The 23,392-nt window shown below is 42.1% G+C and overlaps 1 protein-coding gene across 4 annotated transcripts in view; it reads right to left on the minus strand.

The window, feature by feature from the left end:
* PRPF39 (pre-mRNA processing factor 39) overlaps nucleotides 1–23,048 on the minus strand; it is a 33,275-nt gene extending 10,227 nt beyond the window's left edge. For 2 of the 4 annotated variants that reach the window (XR_008629255.1, XM_004612148.2), the window contains exons 1-5: nucleotides 22,920–23,048; nucleotides 11,138–11,482; nucleotides 10,422–10,547; nucleotides 9,658–9,776; nucleotides 2,031–2,198 (exon numbers count right to left, since the gene is read on the minus strand). Coding sequence is in view for 3 of the 4 variants with exons in the window: in XM_004612148.2 (XP_004612205.1) it covers nucleotides 2,031–2,198; nucleotides 9,658–9,776; nucleotides 10,422–10,547; nucleotides 11,138–11,455 (731 nt within the window). In the remaining variant the exon portion in view is untranslated. Of the gene's footprint in view, nucleotides 1–2,030; nucleotides 2,199–9,657; nucleotides 9,777–9,903; nucleotides 10,553–11,137; nucleotides 11,483–22,919 lie in introns of those variants that run through there. The other 2 variants (XM_055131813.1, XM_055131812.1) reach the window with 2 other exon arrangements.
* Between the last annotated feature and the right edge of the window lie 344 nt (nucleotides 23,049–23,392).

A 23,392-nucleotide genomic window follows, 5' to 3' on the forward strand; every position in this document is an offset into this window, starting at 1 on the left:
TCATTTCAGATTTCATGTTAAGATTTCTACCACAGTGTGTCTTCCCAAGGAACTCCAGTTTGAAGAAACATGAAACTACTCCCTTTCACCTTTCTGTACTAAAAGACAACCATCATTTCATAAAACAACAACAAACTTTATTTCTTCCTGCCTTTTCATGGAACAAAGAAACAGGAATAAGAATAAATTTAAATTCTAGTTCTCTTTATTATTAGTTACTACACTTAAGTACAGCGGGCAACTCACTTGGGACCAGAGCATTAATATAATGGGTAGAGCCATTGCCTTGCACACAGCAGACCCAGGTTCAATGCTCAGCACTCACATGGATCGCCAAGTGCCATTAAGAGTGAACCCTGAACAAAGAGGAATAATGAGCCCTGAGCCCAGGTGGATGTAGTCCCAAAACAAAACAAAACAAAACACTAGTAAGGCTTTTGTCTTGCAGGGCAGATGACACAGGTTTGATCCCTGGTATCCCTGAAGTTTCCTAAGCACCACCAGAAGTGATCCCTAAGTACAGAGCCAGGAGTAGACCTTGAGCACTGCCAAGTATCACCCCCAAACAAAAACAAAACTGAAACAAAAAGGTCTTTTTGTCTGAAATCCAACTTTTCTAACTTGTAACATCAGATAATACCCATCTTGCAAAACCACTATAAAATTAACTATAAAAGGGAAAGAATACAGCAGCTAAGGCCTTGCACTCAATCCCTTCCCAGCACACATATGGTCACCCAGCACTGCTAGGACTAATCCCTCAGCACAGAACCAGGAGTAACACCTTAGCACAACCAGTAATAGCACAAAACCAAAACAAAATTAACTATAGTAATTTAACTATAAGTTACCTATTAGCAATCAACCAAGGTTTGCAGTTCCCTCCCCAACTAACTACTCTAAACCAAAATACCTGCAGCAAACACAATGTCAAACTCCCCTCATTAAAGTTACCAAGTACTACTTACATGCAAAATCAAATGAACACTTACTTAATGTACAGTCTCTATTATAACAATGTCTTCAGTACTTTCTTTTAGAACCTTCTACTCCCTTGGGTTTTAGTTACCATTTTCATGGTCTTCCTCCAAATCTTAATCCTTGACTTTCTTCAAGGATTCCTCCCACTTCTTATTTATCTCTACATGCTGGTATTACCAAGAATTAGACTGCATTTTGTTCTAATCGATTTTTACATATATTCTGGCAAATCTTATAAATACAGCTTGAAATGAGCAGCATACTATAAAAACTCTCAAAACTATTAGAGGCCAGATAGTATGCAGGTTAACATGCTTGCCCAGCAGGTGGCTGCAGCACCACATGATCTCCTAAGCACCTCCAAGCATGGTCCAAGAACCACTGGGAACAAACCCTGAGCACTGAGTCAGGAGTAGTCCCCGAGCACCACTAGGTGTAGAAAAACAACAAATAAGCAAAGGCGGGAGAGACAGTAGAGATGCTCATATCTAACTCATCTGGTCTCCCCCAAGCACCCACAAGGGTCACTCCAAGCACAAGCCAGAAACAGCAGCTGAGCACCCCAACCAGTGGCCCAAAGCCCCCAAAATTACACAAAAAAACTACCACCTCCCCACTTCTTATAATCATTTAATTTTATATCATTATATATATAAAATTAAATAAAATCATTATATATATAAAATTAAATAATCTTAAAATCATTTAATTTTAAATCAGCATATTGTGATGTTATGTAATTATCACAAACAATAATTAAATTCCATTTTCTCGTTCTTTCACTGTTCTGAAACACCTTTTGTAAAGATCAGCTATTTCCTCTAAAATAGTAAGGAGAACCAGAATCTTCTGTTTAAAAACCAGCAAATTTCTTACCATTTTATTAGCTCTAAAGAGAATGTGAAAAGCTAAATGTAAATTGTAAACTATATTCTTGTTTGCATCTAAAAGAATTTTACATAACATTTCAAAAGCTTAATTATGAAACTTAAAACTGAATGTCCTAAATTAAGTACTTGAACAATTTATGAATCTGACTTTCCACGTACCTCTGAAAATGATGACTATACAGCTGTGTTGGAATACCAAGGATGCGATCATATATAGCTGTAACTTCTCTCAGGTTTCCCTGTTCATTTTCCCAGTTTATATACATTTCCCATAGTCTGTCGGATCGGAAATCTGTTCCTGCAGCTAGAACTGCGTGCTCAAAAGTTCTGAAAAATTAAATTACTTTTAAGTTCAAAATAAAATCACTTGAATGTATTATTCTTAATTGTAGATGTTAAATTGAACATATAACTGTTTACAGAGAGATAGAGAAATAAAGAAGGAATCATAGAAAAGCATAAAACTTTCAGGCTAGAGCAATAGTACAGCAGGAAGGACATTTACTTGGCATGTGACCAACTGGGATTTGATCCCTGGCATGCCATATGGTCCCCTGAGCATCACCAGGAGTAATTTATGTGTGCAGAGCCAGGAGTAACTCCTGAGCATTGCTGGATAGGACCCCCACACCCCGTAAAAAGAGAGAAAAATAAAGCATAAAACTTTTGTCTAAAAAAAGGTAAAACGTGGGGATGAAGTGATAGCAAAGCGGGTACGGTGTTTGCCTTGGGTAGGGTGGCCGACCCTGGTTTGATTCCCAGCATCCCATATGGTCCCCTAAGCATGGCCAGGACTAATTCCTGAGTGCATGAGCCAGGAGTAACCCCTGTGCATCGCCAGGTGTGACCCAAAAACAAAACAAAACAAAACAAAAAGATGAAACTTGTTATAAGGTTCTGGGTTCAATTGGAGAAAAATGGAGGCTAGACAGCTCCAGGTCTCAGTGTCTGCCAGCCATGCATGAGGCCACACATCCATCCCCAGTACCGCCCAACATGGAGACATCCCAGTGATATAGCTACCTGGGATCAACAGTGCCATGACTGAGTGAGTATGTGATCACTCACAACAATCACCACATTCAAGTGTCCCTCCCAATACCAACTACGTTAAGTCTTTGACCATTACAATAACCAAATAGGGTAGGAGGTTTGAAGAGCCAGCTCAAGTAATGAAAGTCTATATTTAGCATATTCAGGGCATTGACTTTGAACCTTAGCACGTAACTATATTCTAAGCATCACCTGGTCTGACCCTAATGGATTCTTGAACACTGCTGGATTCCAGCAATAATACATGCCAGGCCAGCACTATCAGGTCCAGCACTCCCAAAACTGGTCTCAGACCTCAACCACTATTGGTGTGGTCCCAATGAAAAGGAAAAAGAAAAAGGAAGGAGAATTCTTAAAATTGTTTTTAGAGGACTGGAGAGATAGTACAGTGGGCAAGGTGCTTGCCTTGCACATGACCAACCGGGTTCAATCCCTAGTGCTTTACATGGTCTCCAGAAGCCCTTCAGTAGTGATTCCTGAGCAGAGAGCCAGGAGTCAGCCCTAATCACTGTAAGGTTAAGCTCAAAAACAAATACATTTTTTTTAGAAAGCTGAAAAAAACATAAAAGGAAATACACATAACTTACTACATAAGTAGAAACCAATAAAAGGCCAAAAGGAGGTCCAGAGAGATAGAATACCTGATTGACCCTGTGTCAATAACCTGTAACCTGAGCACAGAGCCAGGAGTAAGTCCTAAGCATGGTGTTTGTAGCCCAAATCACCGCCTCCCCCCACAACACGACAGAAAATTGAAATGTTAAGGGGGAAATTCCTGAGTGCAGAGCCAGGAGTGACCCTTGTGCATCGCCAGGTGTGACCCAAAAAGCAAAAAAAAAAAAAAAAAAAAAAAAAGAAATGTTAAGGGGGAAAACATGACAAAAGACTAATTGAAGCTAAATGTGCCAAAAGCATAGGAAATATTTTATATAAAGAAATTAATGTGTTTATGTGTGCATATATGTATATTTGTGAGATATTTGGGAGTTCTTTGTTTTTGGGGAAAGAGTGGGGTTTGGGGCACATCTACCTGGTGGTGCTCAGGGATTACTCTTGGCAGTGCTCAGAGCACCCTATGGTGTTCTGAATCGAACCCAGATCAGCTAGCACATTCAAGGCAAACACCCTACTTGCTATACTATCTCTCTGGTCCAAAAGTTAAAGTCTTAACCCTTTGTATTCAAAATGTTTCTCAGCTAATGCTTACAGCCAAACACATTCATATTTCTATGATTATGCAATATATGATCTGTTTGAAAGTAAAAATTATAAACAAGCTTACCTGTTTTAAATTTTATTTTGCTAGTACAAAACTGACATTAAAACGTCATAAGTAGAAATTTATAAATTATTTCTAATTTTCACAAAACACTTTTTTTTTTTTAAAGCAAGTAACAAAGGGCTAGTAGAAACAGTACAGCAGGTAGGGTTATTTGACCAGCACACAGTGAACCCAGAGTCAATTCCTGGTATCATGGTATCCTTGAGCTCCACCAGGAGTAATTTATCAGCAGAGAGCCAGGAGTAACCTCCAAGCATTGCTGGGTGTAGCCCCAAAACCAAAAGAAAAAAATTAAATAAATTTTTAAAAATAGGGGCTGGAGGAATAATATGGAAGCGTACAGTGTTTGCCTTGCCCATAGCCAGCCCAGGTTCAAAACCCAGAAGACATGTTTCCCTGGTACTGCCAGGAGGAATTACTGAGTGCAGAGCCAGGATAACCCCTGAGCAATGCCCACTGTAGTACTGTAGCACTGTTGTCTCATTCATCAATTTGCTCTAGCGGGCACCAGTAACATCTCCATTGTGAGACTTGTTTTTACTGTTTTTGGCATACTGAATACCCCACACCATAGTAGCTTGCCAGGCTCTGGCATGCGGGCGGAATACTCTCAGTAGCTTACTGGGCTCTTCACGGAGGAATCAAACCCGTGTTGGCCACATGCAAGGCAAACGCCCTACCCGCTGTGCTATCTATCGCTCCAGCAATGCCCATGTGGCTCAAAATCCAACAACAACAATAACAATAATAATAGTAGTAGCAGTAGTAAGTATAACCAATTAGTAAAATGTAAACCTGGTTGGTTTTCATAGACTCCACAATAGTAAATGGTTTGTCTTCCAAACAACAGGTTCTTCTTTCAAGCAACTGACTCAGACATCAAGCTTTAAATTCTAATGATGCTCTTTATCAGAAGATAATGGACAACCACAGTTAGAAACCTTTGTCTTGTTTTTCTGCTTTTATGCCCTGCCTTACTGGAAAGACATCCATTTGGGGGGGGCGGTCATGCTCAGGGGGGCGATGCTCAGAGGTTACTCCTGTCTCTGCCCTCAGGAATTACTCCTGTCAGTACGTGGGGGACCATATGGGATGCTGGGGATTAAACCTGGGTTGGCAACATGCAAGGCGAATGCCCTACTGGCTGTACCATCATTCCAGCCCCAACCAGGGACAGTTGAGCATCAGAAAATTCCCACTAGCTACAAAACTAACTCATGACAATGTACAAGGTGACATCGATTTATGTTTTTTAGCACAGTAGACACCTGAAAGGCACATTTTGAGTACAATGCCAACTTTGTAAGTGCCTTTAAAGATCACTTAAGAGCAAGAGGTTAAAGACAAAAGCAGAAAAATAAGAAAATTAAATGACTGAAATACATGTAATGGGCTGATGGACAGGAGCATTTGCAAACTGCTAACCCAGATTTCATCCCCAACAGCCCATCTGGTCCCACAATCAGTGCCAGGAGTGACCCCTGAATGCAGAGCTAGGATTGACTTTTGAGCATTGTTACTTGTGGCCCACAAACCATAAACCAAAACAGGGGGTTTAAACCCAAGTATTAAAAATAAAACAGCACACTCCTGGAGTTGCTCACATCCCAATTCTGGGTGCATAATTATTTCTTTACAGCACTCCAATCTGCAGCCACTTAAATTAGCATCTTCTCTCAACAAAATCATCTTATTTCATGAAAAAAGAAATAAACCAGAGGAAGGAAACTGTCAAAAAACATACATCCCAGTAATAGTATTTTTTTTTAAATGTAGGAGTACTGCTATTTATTCAGCCAATGACCAGTAATTCTAAAAATAGCAACACACAAGCATCCCAGTTACAAAAACTAATACCCATCTCAAAGTGAGCTAAATAAAATCACATTTAGATCAGAGATAAAAAAAATATATATATTTTTGAAGCTCCTATAAGGAAAAATATTTAAAAAGAAATACTGAGCCAGGATATAACCCAAGTGCTGCAACATATACCTAGCAAGTGCAAGACCATATATTTGATTCTTAGTACACCATGAGCACTGCTAGGAATAATTCAGAGTACCTGAAAAATTCCAGGACTGGCCCCTGTATGCCTGAAGAAGCTCCGAGTTCAATCCCTGGCAGCATGATCCCAGGCAACTCCGGGAGCAACCACTGATCAGAGAGCAAGGAGCAGCCCCCAAGCACCACTGGGTGTATGCCCCCAAACAAAAAGATTTTTTAAAATTCATGGTTTTGGGGACATACCTTATAGTTTTCAAGGTTTATTCCTGTCTCTGTGCCCAGGGAGGGACTCATATGGGAGGCTCATATGGGCTGCCAGGGATGACAGTCAGATTGGCCGCAGGCAAGGCAAGCTCCCTGCCCACTTGTACTATCACTCCAGCCCCCTCAAACAGAAAAATTTTAATTAAAATGAAAGAATCTAAAAAATTGGATCACACATCTCAAAAGCAACATGGTGCTAAAAGACAATGAAAGCATAATTCAAAGCTCTAAGGAAAAATTACTTCAAATTCAAAATTATAAGTTTCACTGGACATCAATTTCATGTTTCTGTTCTCCCAGGCACACTTGATCAGAAACTACAGTATGCACTCCTCTAAAATGCAGGCACGAGGGGCCGAAGAGATAATACATCGGGTAAGGTGTTTGCCTTGCTTCCTTGCATTGCAGCTGCCAGCCAGGGTGAATCTCCTGCATCCCATATGGCCCACCAAACCTGCCACGAGTTTTCTGAGCGCAGAAACAGGAGTAACCCTGAATAGTGTCAGGTGCAGCGCCCCCCAAAACTAAATAATAAATAGAACGTAGGGATGAAACAAGAGCAGACTTAATTTAAAAATACACCCTGTAATCAACAAAAAAAGGTATAGTTCCTCATTTAGAAACATTAACGATGAAATCCCAGAAGAACTTCTCTAAGGTAGAAACAGAATAGCGCCATCGGTGCTGACTATAGGAAAAGGCTCAAAGAGGGTAAGGTACCCTCTCTGGAAGGAAGAAAAAGTGAAATGTATAGATTTCAGAGTGCATACATACACACATACACACATATATTTATATATGAATTTATATTCTTATATATTACGTAAAGTAGCATTAGATAAATTCATTATTAACTCAAAAACAACAGCAAAGAGCTAGTACAGTGTGTAGGGTGCTTGTCTTGCACGTGGCCAATTCAAGTTCGATCCCCCAAGCCCCACCAGAAGTGATCCCTGAGTACAGAATCAGGAGTAAGCCCTGAACATACCCTACCTGGCCCCAAAACCAAAGAATAAGAGAAAAAAGAAAATTAGTATAATAAAATATAGTATATCTTGGGGCTGGATAGAGAGCACAGGGTACTCTCTATCTACAAAGTGAGACACTGAATTTGCATGTGGCCAATCCCAGTTCAATCCCAACACTGCATGGTTTCCTAAGTACCACCAGAAATAATCCATAAGCAGAGCCAGGAAGTAGTCCCTGAGCACCATTGGGTGTGTCACTGAGTATGACACCAAAATCCCTTTCTACCAAACACACACACACACACACACACACACACATCTATATAGCTACCTATCCAGATAAAGATATCTACTTATAGACATCTATATATCTATCCTATTTATCTATATATCTATCTTATGTATCGCTATATCTTATTATGTATCTCCATATATACATATCTATATATCTACAATATCTCATATCTATGTATATGTGTATGTATATTTTTATTACCAACTTCATATCTCATATATGTATCAAGATACATTTTTCCATTGTATAAAAAAATAGGATGTGAAGTCTGGGTAGAGGGGTCAGGGCCTGGAGGCAGCATGTTTACCTATTTCGAGATTTGGGGTCACACCAGATGCTGGGTCCAGCAGTGTTTGGTGAACCAAACAGGGGTTGGCCTGATGCAAGATGATTTCCTTAATTCCTACAATCTCCCATCAGCCCTGAGATCCTCATTTTAATCCCTGGTATCCCTCTGCACTGCTGGTGTTGCCCAGGTGCCCTAAGACCCAGCAGTACTGACTGTGGCCCTAGTAATCTACAACATCACTGAAGTACCTAACCTTTAAGTCCATAACAACAGAGCCAAAAAGCTAGAGATGTGACTCAGAAGAACATATAGCCCCTGGTTCAATCCCTGATATTACAAAACAGAAAAATATACATTTAATAAACACATACATATTTATGTATGTGTATTTCAGAAAACATACCGAAGTCATTAACCATGAAGAGAGTAAGTCTAGGGACATAAGAACAGAGATGTGGGGCCAAGGAGATGTCTCAAAGAGTTGGAGCAAAAGCTTTCATAGCAAAACCCTGGTCCCACCAGGAGTGACCTCTAAGCACTGCACAGTGAGCAGACCCTGAGCACAGTAGGGCATGGCCTCAAAACAAAAAGAAAAATAAAAAATAAGTGTTATAAAAGAACTTTGTTATCTATAATTTTATAATCATGCATAAATTATGTGTACCTTTCTTCTAGTAGTAAAAAAGAAACCCAGGGACACAGTTCAACAGCTGAGTGCATGCTTAATGTGCAAAAGTCCTGGGTTCATGGGGCCAGAGAAACAGTACAACAGGTTAAGGCACCTGATTTGCAAAGAGCCAATCTGGGTTCAATCTCCAGTATCCCAGGTGGTTCCCGAGCAGACCCGGAGTAAGCCATGAACACCTTCAGGTGCAGCTCAAAAACAGAAACGAAAAAAGAGAATCTTGGATTCAATACCCATTACTACATGGTCCCTTGGGTACTGCTGGGAGTGAGTTATACACCTCCACCCCCAGCACAGAGGAAGGAATGGCATGCCCCAATGCCTTAGCACCACTTAGTTGTGGCCAAAAACAAAACAAAAATAGTGAAAAAAAGGGCCCAGAAGATAGCTCAATGAGTTAAAATACCTGCTTTGGTGCATCATCCAGCATCAACTGGTCCTCTACACAATGCCAGGAGCAACCACTATCCCAACACCAACAGGAATAGCTCTGAGCATCATTCATTATGCTCAAAAAAGAAAAAAAAAGGGGGGGCCTGAGAGATCGTATAGATGTTAAGGTATATGCACCCAAACGCAGTTCAATTCCCAGCACCACACAGCACAGCCAGGAGAGATTCCCTGAGCACCACTGGGTGTAGCCCCGAAACAAAAATAAAACTTGAAATTAAAAAAAAAAAAAAAAAAAAAGAAGGTGGACCAAATATGGTATAGTGGTTAAAGTTCTTGCTTTTCATGTGACCAACCTGAGCCAAGCCATCACATATAGTCTCAGAAGCTCCACCAGGAATGATCCCTGGTGTGGTTCCCCCCAGTTCCCCACCCCAAAAATTTTCTTAAGTGAAAAGTAGTAGATAAAATGTTAAGCTTCCAATTTATCATTTACGACTAGTTCTACTTATTTATATCTTTAAATTCATCTGAGTATCAATGTTTCACATACCCTCTTATTGTATTATTTGTCTCAGGATCACCAGAGTCCAGAGTTTCTTTTAAGAAGTTTATATAATGTATCCAAAGGTCAACACTAAGAGGTATTGCCTGAAGTCCCCGCCGATACACCTAAAAGAAAACAACAAACTGTACCTCAAATACTTAATCATTTCTTAACAGAGAGGCAACACTGTGTTATCCGGTGAACCTTAGAAATACTAATTACTGGAATTTTGTTTAAATAATCTACCATTACCATTTGGGTGGAGGTTGGATAGAACATGGCAATGTTCTGATCCCCACGTGCAGAGTCTTGATCTTCAAAGCGCAGCAGTCCCTGCATTCTGACCGGGTTGTGTGGGCAGGCTTTGGGTTACAGACCATAGGGCACAGACCCATTAGAGCATCAATGACAGCGTCTGACCAAAAATGCAATAAGACGTAGCAAATGTGACTAGCAAACCAACTATATTGTTTGGAAAATGAGAAACAAATGTAAGTGAGAGAAAAGCCCTGCCCTACTTGTTAAGCTGCAGTGTAATACAGAGGCTTGCACTGCAAAGCTTGACAAACTGTAGAGGTTTAACGCACCTGCCAACAAAGAGAGAAAATATTAGCTACAAATGCCACAAGAGTGACAAATGCAAATAAAATACCCTATAAAATTGTTGACCATAAATGGTAGGTACTGAGAGCCAAAAAAAAAAGTATGTTTTGTGATTATTTGGCTTACAGTACCTAGTTGAAGATAACTTTATTCAGTGATTTACGCACCTCATCTGATTGTTTAATGTTGTCATGCCGCTTTTCAAGGTCTGCATACTTTTTCCAGTAACCATAGCAATATGGATAGTGAATGAAAAATTTGTCAAATGCTTTCCTGGCAGCCATCAAGTGATTCTGATGAAAATAAAACAAGGTATTTAAACGTCTTGGATATAAAAAGAAAATAGTAATAACAATGGCACTTAAAAACTCCACATACAGATGTCCGTCTTCCTACAAACACATCCTTGTCCTTTGAAATGGGAGGAACTAATTCTAATTTTCTTAAATAGCAAGGTAACTTTTTATTTTGACAATTTTACACACATACACATACTGACTACTGCATTAGATTTTTGACTCTGCTCATTCTGACTCTCCATAATCTATAAATGCTAAGGTTCTTGGTTTTGCTTCGACTTGATTTTGCATTTGGACGCCCCCAGCAGAGCTCAGGGAATGTTACTCCTGGCTCTGTGCTGCAGCATGTCACTCTTAGAAATGCTTGGGGGACTGAGCAGTGCCAGAGCCCTACCCAGGTCTCCTTCATGCAAAGTGCACATGCTAACCATCTCTCTGGCCTGCTAAGCTACTCATGAAACTAAAAAAATATATCTCTAATGTTATTCAGTTTAATCTGAAAATTATGAGGTGATTTTAAGTATAAAATAAGGCCTCGTCTGACAATACTAATTCTTTCTAAACCCATTCGCACAGTTACTAACCTCCTGTTCTACATACTGAAGCAAATATACCCAGCCTGTAAAATCCTGAGGATTATTTTCTATGGTTTTCCAAAATTTTTCATATTCTGCAGGGAAATTTGCTTGTGTTTCTGTCACTGGAAGTTCCACAGCATTTGCCATTTCACTTTCTTCTGTAGCTGCATTCTCAGTGGGAGAACCATCGGGCGACTGTTCCATTTCTGTAACATTCATTATCTCAGTACTGAAGTCAGCAGACTGTTCCACCACTACCTCCGAACTGTTGTCTGTGCTGCCATTACTAGAATTTCTGTTTTCATCCATGTGAGAATTCTGCATTGCTGTTTAGTGTCTTCAGTTAATGATCTGTAGAAACAAATACATATACAAAAAAATCTTCCCAGTGATTATTTAGCACTATCAACATTACTTTAAAAACTTGAGTTACCTGTAAAAGGTAAATATTTACTTATTCAACTCTTCCATAAGTAATTCCTTGTAATTTTATTATATGTATACATTCCTTACCAGTTTCCATATTATAAATTATCTAACATTATTTTCCCAAATTCTGCCATTGTTATTCTAATAAAAAACTATATAGTCCTGTCACCCATAAAATTAGCATAATAGTGCCCGCTCTCTAAAGAAATAATCATACTTAAAACTCAGTGCTTCTTCATGGGGCCAGAGATAGTAAAATGGAGAGGGTACTTGCTTCACACACAGCCAATTCAGGTTCAATCTCCAGTAATTCAAATATCTCCTTAGCACCAGCAAGGGTGATTTCTAAGCATGGAGCGAGGAGAAACTTCTGAGAACTGCTAGGTAAGGCCCCCAAATTAAAAAGTAAATAAAACTCAATGCTTCTTCAAAAGTTAGAATCTAATAATCAGTGTCTGAATATCAATCTTGAATTCTGGAAAACAACAATATTGTTATTCCTTTTCTGGGGGCTAAACAAATAATGGATATAATTATGTAGTAGCTATTCAGAGAAAAGCATATCACCTCAGGATAAAGGGTTTTTTTTTTTGGTTTATTCTTGTTTTTTGTTTTTGAGCCACACCCAGCTTTGCTCAGGGCAAACACCCTAACCAAGGGACTATGGCTCTGGACCCTAGGAACGTGTTTTAGAAAAAGGTTGTATTTTCAATCCCGCAATTAAGTTTAGTTTTGACATAAACAACACAAATTAAGGTTTTAAAAAATTAAAATGTAAGGGTTCATCTGAGAGGGTCCATTTCCCAATTCTAGGAAAATGGTCCACATACCCATACTTGGGATGTGTCCTCTGCTTTTTTAACCCATTTTGGAGAAAACAGTGAGCACATATCTTTATCTACTTGTTCTTTCCCTTCCCTCACCTTTTGCACCAAATAAACTTGTTTTACCTGAAATAAAAATTTAAAGTGCAATTCTATTCATTATTTGGAAGGTGGGGGGTTGGGCCATGCCCAGCGGTACTGGGGTTTACTTCTGACTCTATGCTCACAGTTAATTAACTCTTGGTGGGGCTTGAGGGGGCCACATGAGATGCCCAAGATCAAACTTGAGTCAAACTCCTTATCCACTATTCTATCTCTCCAGCCCCTAAAGAGTAAAGTGAAGAAATACTGAGCCAGAGAGTACAGCAAGTGAGGTACATGCTCTGCACAACCTGGGTTAAATTCCTAGAATCCCACATGGCTTAGGGAATCCCCACCAGGAATGATCCTTCAACATAGACAAAGAGTAAGACCTCATCACCACTGGCTGTGCTCCCCTCTCTAGCCCCCCCCCCCAAGTGAGAAGTATTATTAAAACATTTATGAAAGTTCTATTGGACAGTAATTGAATAAAATGTGTCAAATTATGTATAGTCAATCTTGAGGCCACAGAATATAAGAAATTATCTTTTATATTTTCAAGGTACTGGCACACAATATATTTCATAGTTCATATTTTAGAGTGTCATTCCAGTAACAATTCAAATAGAAAAAATCATTACATTTATAGAATTATGTCTTTTATAGTTTTTTCAATCTAAATGGGTTTATTAAATAATTCATGAAATCAGGCAACAACCCATTTAGCAAGTAAAAAGGTAATACGTTTTTAAGGGATTATTTTGAAAACTAGAAAGGCCACACCTGCTTGATCCTAAAATTCAGAGTCACTGTCACTGTCATCCCATACATTGCTCATCATTTCGCTCGAGCAGGCACCAGTAACGTCTCCATTGTGAGACTTGTTACTGTTTCTGGCATATTGAATACACCACATGGAGTTTGCAAGGCTCTGCCATGCGGGTAGGATACTCTCAGTAGCTTACCAAGCTCTCCAAGAAGGACAGGGGAATCGAACCCGGGTTGGCCATATGCAAAGCAAAGCTCTATTCACTGTGCTATTGCTCCAGTCCAGAGTAACGAAATATAAAGCAGTGTAATCAAAAAGATGATTAAGACTTAAAGAAAAGAACATCATGGAGGTAGCATATATTTTCTTTTAGAAAAGACTTAAATGAAAACACTGAGATATCATATTGGCAACAATTTAAAATGAAACTTCTGGAGCTAGAGAGATAGTACAATAGATAAGGTGCTTGCCTTGGATGTGGCTGACAGAGTTGACCATCAGCACCGCATAAGGGCCTCTGAGTTCAGCCAGGAGTGATTCTTGAGTCCAGAGCAAAGAGTAAGCCCTGTGTACCACTGAACGTTTCTCAAAACAAATGACAAATAAAATGGTATTTCTATGGAAAACAGAAGTCAAGTAAAATATACCGAATAGCAACTGTGTGTATTTTGTGTTTTGGAAATCCACAAAAACATTTAAGAATATTCACTGTGGAGGAGGGAAAGATTGTACAGTCTGTACGACTTGCCTTGAATGCAGCCAACCCGGTTTTAATCCCTAGCATTCCCATATGGCCTTCCAAGCCTTGCCTTACTCCTGAGCACAGGACCAGGAGTAAGCCCTTAGCATGACCAGCTGTGGCCCCCAAACAAAGAGCAAACAAAGGGAAAAAAAATCCATCAAAATTCACTGTTGCTGGCTAAAGCAATAGCACAGCAGGCAAGGTGTTTGCCTTGCACCTGGTCAGCCCAGGTTTGATCCCCAAGATTAACCTCTTAGCACAGTGCCGGGAATAAGCTCTGAGCACCACCAGGTGTAATCCCCCCCCCCCAAAAAAAAAAGAAAAATTAAAGAATATTCACTGAAGGAACTGGAGAGATGGTACATGGGTCAATCCCCTGCACTAAACTGGTCCCCAGATACCTGCCAGGAGTCTTAGCACAGAGCCAGCAGTAAGCCTGAGCATTAGTCAGTGTGGTCAAAACCAAGCCCAAGAAAATCCGTCTGAGACCAAAACCTACATGCATAACTGGTTAGTGATAAATGAATAAGAACATCAAGGTAAAAGATTAGAGGGACCCTGGGGGGTGGCCAGTTACTTAGAACAGAGGTTTTCTGTTTTGTATGGTTTCAGGGGGACACACCCAGCAGTCTCAGGATCTTAATTATGGTTCTGTACTCAGGAACTTAATTATGGTTCTGGCATGGTTCCCCATAAAAGAAAAAAAAAAAAAGCTAGGGCTTAGAACACCAGTCTTGCATGGGGCTGGATAGTACAGTGGGTGAAGAAGGGACTTGCTTTTGCAGGGGGGAAAAAGGAACACCAATCTTAGTAAGGTCAGAAATTTAATGCCTCATGCAACTACAAACATCAAGCTTGATCCTGGCAGCTCTGCTGTGATTCTCAGTACTGCAAGTGACAAGTCAGGTCAGTCAAAAAGCATCACAATGTGAGGGTTGTAGGTGAGCACCAAAGATATGCACAAGCAGAATCAGAAGTTATGATCCCCTAAAGATCATGTATACTGCAGGAACCCCTGGAAAGCACCACAAATAAACTGTACAATCCCGGTGAGCATGCAGGCACACACAATTAAATGAGTAACTCAATGTAGTGTGCAAGCACCAGCACCAGGCCTGTATGTGATCCCAAGGTATTGCAACAATGAAAAAGACGGGGAAAATAAATACACCTTTAAAACTTTTGCTTTTGGTGCCATACCCTGCAGCAGCTGGGAGACCATGTTTGAACCCAGGCCTGCATGCAAAGAAAACATGCTCTCAGCCCAGCTGAACTAGATCTTTGGCACTACCAAAATAAATAAATAAATGACGTCAAAGATTAGAGAAACTAATTGAAAACTATAGCAAGCCATGAAAGATTCATGAAATAGAAAAATTGGATAAATCTGAAAAAAAAAAAATTCACAGACTGTAGAATAGTAGGGAAAATTGTCCCAGAATAGGGTACAACCCACTTGACTTAGGGGAATGACCTTTCTTGATAATGTACAAGGTGGAAATTTTATGTGGTTAGAAGACAAAGAATAGATTGAACAAAATGAAAGCAGTTTGTTCTGCGAAAGACGGAAAAAAGGAGGAAGCAGGTTACAGTCAGAGGAATTTGAGGAAAAAAATTATACAAGCAAATCTAGTTGACATATAATACAAAAAAGTACATGGGGCCAGAGCGATAATATAGTGGGTAAGGCACTGGCCTTGCTCGTGGCCCACCTGGGTTCAATCCTCGGCACCCCATATGGGCCTCCAAGCCCCACAAGTGATCCCTGTGCATAGAGTCAGGAGTAAGCTCTGAAAACTGCGAGATGTGCCCCTTCTCCCAAATAAATACAATTTTTAAAAAATAAAGTACAAAGTATTAGACCTTTACCTCACCCCCCACCCGTCCCCCAAAGAGAAAACACCTCCCCTTTACTTGAATGACTAATACCATAAAACATCAGCACTGATGCTCCTGTGTACCACCAGTGGCTCACACTTGGATGTGGCTTAACATAAATTGCAGGGCCAGCAATGTGTTAGCCATCTGAGGCTCTAAAAAAGGCAAAGATTCATTCACTCTTGTTCCCTGTCCATTAGAAAAACTACACATTGGGTGCCAGAGATATAGCTCACAAGTAGGTTCAACCCTCTGCAGCACTTAGTCCCCAGCAGAGCTGGGAGAAACCTTGGAGCATAGGAGTAGCCCCTGAGCATCATCAGGTGTGGTCCAAAGACAAAGGAACCTTTCAAATGCCTTAGTTGTTGGCTTCTTTGTGTGTTAAAATTTGCTGTCAAAAAAGCAACACACTTCTTTAGCAGATACATTCTCAGTCATTTACTACCTGTGATAACTACACACTTAAATGGGAACACAGGAACTTCTTGGATGATCAGCAAATCTACCACACCCCTATCTTCAGAGGCTAGCAATTACAGCAAACCCTACAATTAGAATGCATTAAAAAGAATTCAAACCAGCTTTGCCTTTCAAGAGTGTTACCAATTAACTTCCAAAAAAAAAAAAAATCACAAGGCCAAAGAGTCTGCTAAAGTTATTTTAAGATAATTCCAACATATTCTCATTCAACATATAATGTGGCAATTGTACCAGTTTATTCTTAGCAACCAGAAACTTTGAATGGGCAACATAAACAAAGGGATAAAAGAAACAATCAAAAGGGAGACAACAGTGAGAAACTGCCATAAAGACCAACAGATTAATGGCCAGAAAGGATTCACAGAGGTGAAGGTGCTTGTCTTGTATGCAGCTGACAGAACTCCTGTTTGATACCTGGCACCACTGAACACTGCAAGGGGTCAGTACTGAACACAGAGCCAGACCCCTAAACATAGGGCGAGACCATCTCCCACCACCACAAAAGGGGGGGCTGGAGAGAGTACAGTGAAAGGCACCCTCCTTTCTGTGCCGGTCTTTGTCTGCTTGATTTGTAAGTTAGCTTTCGGACCTTTTCTCAGGGGGCGGCGGGGGAAGGGGGGGCAGGAAGGGGTGGAGAGGAAAGTTGGTGACACACACCCATCAGTACTCAGGCTCCACTCACAGATCGCTCCTGATGGGAGTATGAGACTATATGTGGTGCCAGGAATCAAATCGGGGCAGGTGCACACAAGGCCAACAAGCGCCTTAGCTGCTATACTGTCTCTCCAGTCACTCCCTTCTCTGACACAGCAGTTCTTCATCCAGTTTCCCCTTCTCAGTGTCATTAAGATTAAGTAGCATCTAAAAGTTTATTTATTCTCTACTCCTTGTCCCACACAACACTCTCCCTAGGCTTATGACATTTTCTAACATACTTTCTTGACAAGGCATCCAAGGCTGCCACCATCTCCATGTTACGCCTATCTTACCTGACAAGATAGTCTCTCCAGAGATAGAATAGGTATTCTTCTGTTTGGGGACAACGCCCAGCAAGCCTCGGGAAGTCTCTCTTAGTAGTGCTTCGAGGACCACGCAGTGACAGAAACTGAGTCCTGAGATCACTTCTGTTTTTTATTTAGGGGCCACACTTGGCTGTGCTCAGGGTTTACTCCTGGCTCTACTGGCTCTACATTCAGAGATCAATCCTGCAGGGTGACATGTGGAGTGCCAGGGATCGAATCCAGGCTGGGCATGAGCAAGTCAAGCATCCTACCCACTATTCTATCTCTCTGGCTCCTCTATTTGATCTTTTAATGTTGGAGTGCTAGTACTTAATTCTGGGACTTATCCCTTTCTCTATTATTTTTTCACATGGTTTTAGATATTATACGTACACTCCAAAATTTTTTAAATTTCTATTTCTAGCCCAGACCTCTTTCCAAATTGTAGCTTCCTATATTTAGTTGCTCCTTGGCATTTCACCACATATGTAGCACTGTCGTCCCGTTGTTCATCAATTTGCTCGAGAGGGCACCAGTAATGTCTCCATTGTGAGAATTGTTACTGTTTTTGGCATATCAAATACGCCACGGGGAGTATGCCAGGCTCTGCTGTGTGGGCAGGATACTCTTGGTAGCTTGCCAGCTCTCCAAGAGACCACATATGTAGGCGTTTCAAATAATTTAGTGTGCTTAGGTGATCCCCCCATGACCAGTAGTCAGTGCACAGAATCAAGAAACTGCTTCAGGCCAAAAACTTTTGCTGAAGCAGTTCCACATTGCTAAAGGACAAAAGTGCCTCAGATGCTTCCAAGATTTGTTAATAAAGAAATGACAAAAATACTCAATATGTAAAAACCTAACCAAAAATGAAGGAAAATCGTAGATCATGTCAAAGTCAAGTAAGCACATCCACATCCTCCTGGACACCATATTCTATACCTCAGGGGAAGGCTGACTCAGTGGTGATTCAAAGAGAGGGGACACACCCACCCCCTACCCCCACCCCCCCTTTCATGTGGACCCTTTAGGAAAAAGCAGTAAACTGTAAAGGTTTCGGAAAGAGATGAAGAATAAGACATCATTTCTTATTTTGTAAGTTTTTTCTTTCTTTTTTTGCTGGGGTGGTGGAAGGACAGGGGACTGTCCATGTTTTATTTTTATGGGTCAGGCCTAGCTGTACTCCCCTATCCTGGATACTCTCAACTTTGAATTCTTATTTGGTGGGGTAAGGTATTAAGACCTGGGGGTCAGGGTCAGAAGAGATAATACAGCAGGGAGGGAGCTTGCCTTGCACCTATCTGACCTGAGTTTGATTCCTGGCACCCCATATGGCCCTGAGCACCGCCAGGAGTAATCCCTGAGTGCAGAGTCAGGAGTAAGCCCTGAGCAATGTCAGGTTGGCCAAAAATTAAAAAAAAAAAAAAAAAAAATCTGGGGCCAGAAAGATAGTACAGTAATTAACACACTTGCCTTGCATGTGGTCAATCTCAGGCTAATTTTTGTCACCATGTATGGCCCCCCAAGCACTGCCAATGTGATCCCTTAAGCTGAGTCAGGAATAAGCCCTGAACACAGCCAGATGTACACACTCCCTACCCAGGAGGTGGGAGTAGGGTGGGAGGGACAAGGAAAAAAAAAAAGAAAAGAAAGAAAATGTGTTCACGCAATATAGTGCAGTAAACATAACAGATTTCAAAGCAGAGTAACTGGGGCTGGAGACACAGGCACTCTGCATCCTCCAACCTGAGTTAGTTTCCTGGCACCAGATCATATGGTTCCCCAAATCCTTTCAGGAGTGATCCCTGAGTACAGAGGCAAGAGTAATCCCTGAGCAGAGTTGGTTGTGGTCCAAACTCAGTCTTCAGTAGTATTCTACAGGCCTCCTGCTTCTTCCCTTGACTTAGCTCTGCTCCACTTCTCTGTCCCCAATCAATTCTTATCACAGCAGATTGTAAATGTAACAAGAGCATTTCAACTCCAAAACTCCACATCGGATCTTTTCAAATCCAGTACTTTAATCACAGAGGAAGAGCAATATCCTTCCAAGAGTCCACTACCCGCCTCTCAAACACCTTTTGATCTACCTGCTTACCATTTCCCTAAGTTCCAGTCACCTAACCTCTTGCTTTCTCAAAAAGACCACTCTCCACCATTTTTCATCCTTCTGATCCTGCAAGAAACCCTGTACACTGACTTCCAGCTGCCCAAGTAAGTTTTTCACAGATGCCCGTATGGGTGCATTCCTTCAATTCCTTTGGTAATATGTCAACTTGGCACTAAGATCAACCTAGTCCAATCTATTTAAAAACTGCAACTTGCTTCCATTCCCAGTACACACAATCGCATTTCCCTTTCCCTATTTTTCCCACGCTACTGGGAAAAAATTATCAAATTCTAACACAATAAAATATTTACTTACATACTATATACTAACAAGAATTAAAGCAGCCCCTTGGTGTTTGCATACTGAGCGGCCCAGCCTGGGAAGGATACTCATTAGCTTTGGGGGGAAGCAGGGGATGTGGGGGTAGACTCTCCCCGGACAGACTTGGACCTAGCTTATGGTATTGTTCAGGTCCAGCGGATCTGGGGCATGCAGTACTCAAGATACATGAATCCTGAGTATGAAAGGCATGTACTCCAGCTCTATGTCATTAATGGGAAAAAAAAAAAACAGAGTCATAATGCTACTAGCTACTAACAAAGCAAGAAGCTATTTTTTTTAACAAGTATTTTTTTAAATGTATTTTCCTACTTTTATGGGTGTGACAAAGGATGACATTAATCAACATCAAATAGTAAAGATCAGAGCCAAGATTCGACCTAATCTAACCTAAGAGCAAATCTCTTGCATTCTCTAACACTTACACAATGCAGAAATTCCTGCTGAGGGTTTCAGTTTAACTCCTTTCAGTTTCAAAGAAATAATTGCTCACAGTTCACAAAGTGATTAAGGAACATATGTAATGTCGAGGACTTAATTCTGGTCAAGCCCCTTGCCCACTGTTCTATCTATCCAGCACATACTACTCTGTCACAGTCTATCAACAATTTCTCCTTTTGTCAACTTAACAAGTCGGTCTCTTTACCTTGCAGTCTCATAAAATCAAGAGGCAAAGGAGCTGGGGAGAGTTGGGCGCCCCCCTAGCACACAGCTGACCCCAGTTGAATCCCCAACACAGTATATGGGGACTGCCGGTAGTTAAGCCCTGAACACAGAGCCAGGAGTAATCACAGTTGGGTGTGGTCTAACACCACCACTCATCCCCAAAAAGAAAACGTGGTAAATTATAAAGAGAATAAGCAGTACATGAAAATACATAATTCTATACGCATTCATCTCTTAGTTCAGTTATGGCATAAACATTTGAATAACCAGTATTCACCTTAAAATTTAAAGGGTCATTTTCATGCATAATTTAAAATGGTACTATTGATCTAATACTTTTAAACTCGTATTAGCATTTATGCCTAAAAAAATACTCAACAGGCCAGAGAGCTGGTATATCAGGTAAGGCACTGGCCTGCCATACTGCCAACATTAGTTCAAGCCCCAGAATCCCATGATACCTTGAGCATCACCAGGAGTGATTCCTGAGCACCACAAGGTATGCCAAAAAAAAAAAAATGTACTAAAAATAAATCACACCATACTGGAGAGGGGGAACACTCTGGTTGAGGGTGCAAGGAGTGGTGCTGGATCACTGTATGCATAAAACTTTATCATGAACAGCACTGTAAATAACAGTGCCTCAAATAAAAAAATAAATCAATGAACAAATGTTTAATAAAAATAGAAAAAAAAATCACCAAAGATTTTGAAAGAATAACCGTTCCAAAGAATAACCTTTTCATGCAATTCATTTCAAAACTTAAAGGTGAATACTGCAAGTCAAATGGTTTTGAAATCCACAATGCACAAACCTCATCCACTCCACACATGAGCCAATTTGAAGATTCATGACACTAAGAAAAGAGACAGCGTAACCATAGATTTGGGCAGCTGTTTTCAGAGGAGGCTAAGAAGAACATTTAGACTGGCTTCTTTTCTCTCTTCACAAATGAAAATGTTATGTTCCAGAAACTGACTGTTTCTCCAGAGAGAGATCCGGACATACACACCATGTCTGCACCACCTTCTACTCTTTGCAAAGTTAAACATTCAACCATTCATTTGATTGAAATCACTTCTTGCTCTACTTCCTCCCTTCTCCACACACACAAAATAAACCTCTGTTTAAGGCAATAATACTAATATAATGCCACAAAAAGCTTATTTTCTCTTGAAACGCACAGAATTTCTATTTAATTCATAAAATTATTTTCAATTCAACTGTAAGTACTCAAGTACAAATATCTAGTGTCCTGACATTGCAGAAACTCTGCTTTTCAACGCTTGCTTCAATTATCTCTTCCCACCTGCTAATTAGCCATCTTTGGTCACTTCTTCATGATTCAAGAAATCAGTCTAAGAACAAGTCTTCCTGAGTAGACCGCCTTTCCTCCACTTTCCCTTTAACAGAAACACAACAGCGGAAAATTCCAACTTTTGCAACTCCAGAATAAGGTTATTAAGGAATGGAGGTGGGGTGGGGTGAAGGGATGCCTGCAGCAATTACTGTTCTTTTCCCAATGCACTTAAACAGAGGGGGGTGAAGGGTGTTTTGGGAGGGGGTGTGGGGGTGGCTGAAGTGCTTAGGGATTAATCTGGGTAAACTCAGGGACCACAGGGGGCTAGAAGCTGGGCGGGCCACGTGCAAGGCAAGTGCCCCGCCCACTGTATCCATACTCAAGCCCTTTCCAGCTCCACCTTTCCAGCTACAGAAAATTTTCAAGTATTTCTGACCAGAACGGATGGGCCACCAAGGGACTGAAGGCAACAGGTATATTGTCGTAAACCAAAAAGTTAACGTTGTAGTCGTTATAAAATAAAGTATTAAGGACAATAAAATAAGGTCTTAAGGACAATATTGCATTAAATACCTGGAAGGTGTGAACAAGAGGGGGCGGAGGGGGGCGTGCCTGTTGGTTTGGCTACCAAAAAAGTAAACGTTCTCATTAAACAGACTTCTTTAATAGATCCTAGCAGGTTCCTTCAAGTTCTGTAATCCACGCCTACCGAAAGCCTCGACTGCTCTTTCGGGGTGCTGTGACCCCGGAAAGCGGCACATGCACGAACGGGGAGGACCGCGCCTCCCGGGGCGCCGGCGTGCGGCTTGCACCCACCTGGGGCCGCGGGGCTGCCGCGGCGCCGCCCGCCTCCCCGGGCGTCCCAGCTCGCGGGGCAGCGAGGGCTGCTCCGGGCGCAGCAGCCCCGACCGCTTCGCGACCCCAGCGCCAGGGCGCCCTCCGCCTCCCCGCCGCCCGCACGGCGGCCGACCCGGCTAAGGAAAGCAAGCGCGCAGCACGGCTCCCCCCAACAGGTGGGCCCGAGGGCGGCACGGACAGCTGGGCGCCGGCGGCGCCAGGCCCCGCTCGCTCGCCAGCGCGGGAGGAGAAGGCCACGGCCCCGGCGAGGGCCCGGGAGCCTGCAGGCCCCGGCCCGCCCGCTCACACCCAGCTCCGGGCGCCCGCCCCGGCTCACCTGCCGACGGATACCACTCAATGCCATGAGCCGCGGCCCGGACCCACCCCGCCGAAGATGCCGCCTGCCCCACGTCGTCGTCTCGCGGCTACCGCGGCAGCAGCCACACGACCGCCTCGTCGGGAGCTCAGCGCGCATGCGCCCGAGTCCCGGGTGGCAACGGCGTCACGTGGGTGCGCAGTGCGCAGGCCTGTCCCTCAGCGCGGCCCCCGGGCGGCCCCGCCCCGCCCCGCCCCGCCCCGCCCCGCCCCGCCCCGCCCCGCCGCGCCCGCACCCGCTCGGGCTGGGCGCTCCGGCCCAGGGTCTTCCCCCGCAGAAAGCGCTGGTTAAGGACTGGCACCTACCCCTCCTTTCAAACACGAAGGCGCAACCACCACCCCACCCCAGCCCCAGCCTCAAATCAAATACCATTACTTTTCCCCGGGTAAATCTGTTGATTTTACAAACCTTGGTCCCGCTTTAGCGGGCCACCC

This window comes from Sorex araneus, chromosome 3 (assembly GCF_027595985.1).
Source record: "Sorex araneus isolate mSorAra2 chromosome 3, mSorAra2.pri, whole genome shotgun sequence".
Lineage (NCBI taxonomy): Eukaryota > Metazoa > Chordata > Mammalia > Eulipotyphla > Soricidae > Sorex > Sorex araneus.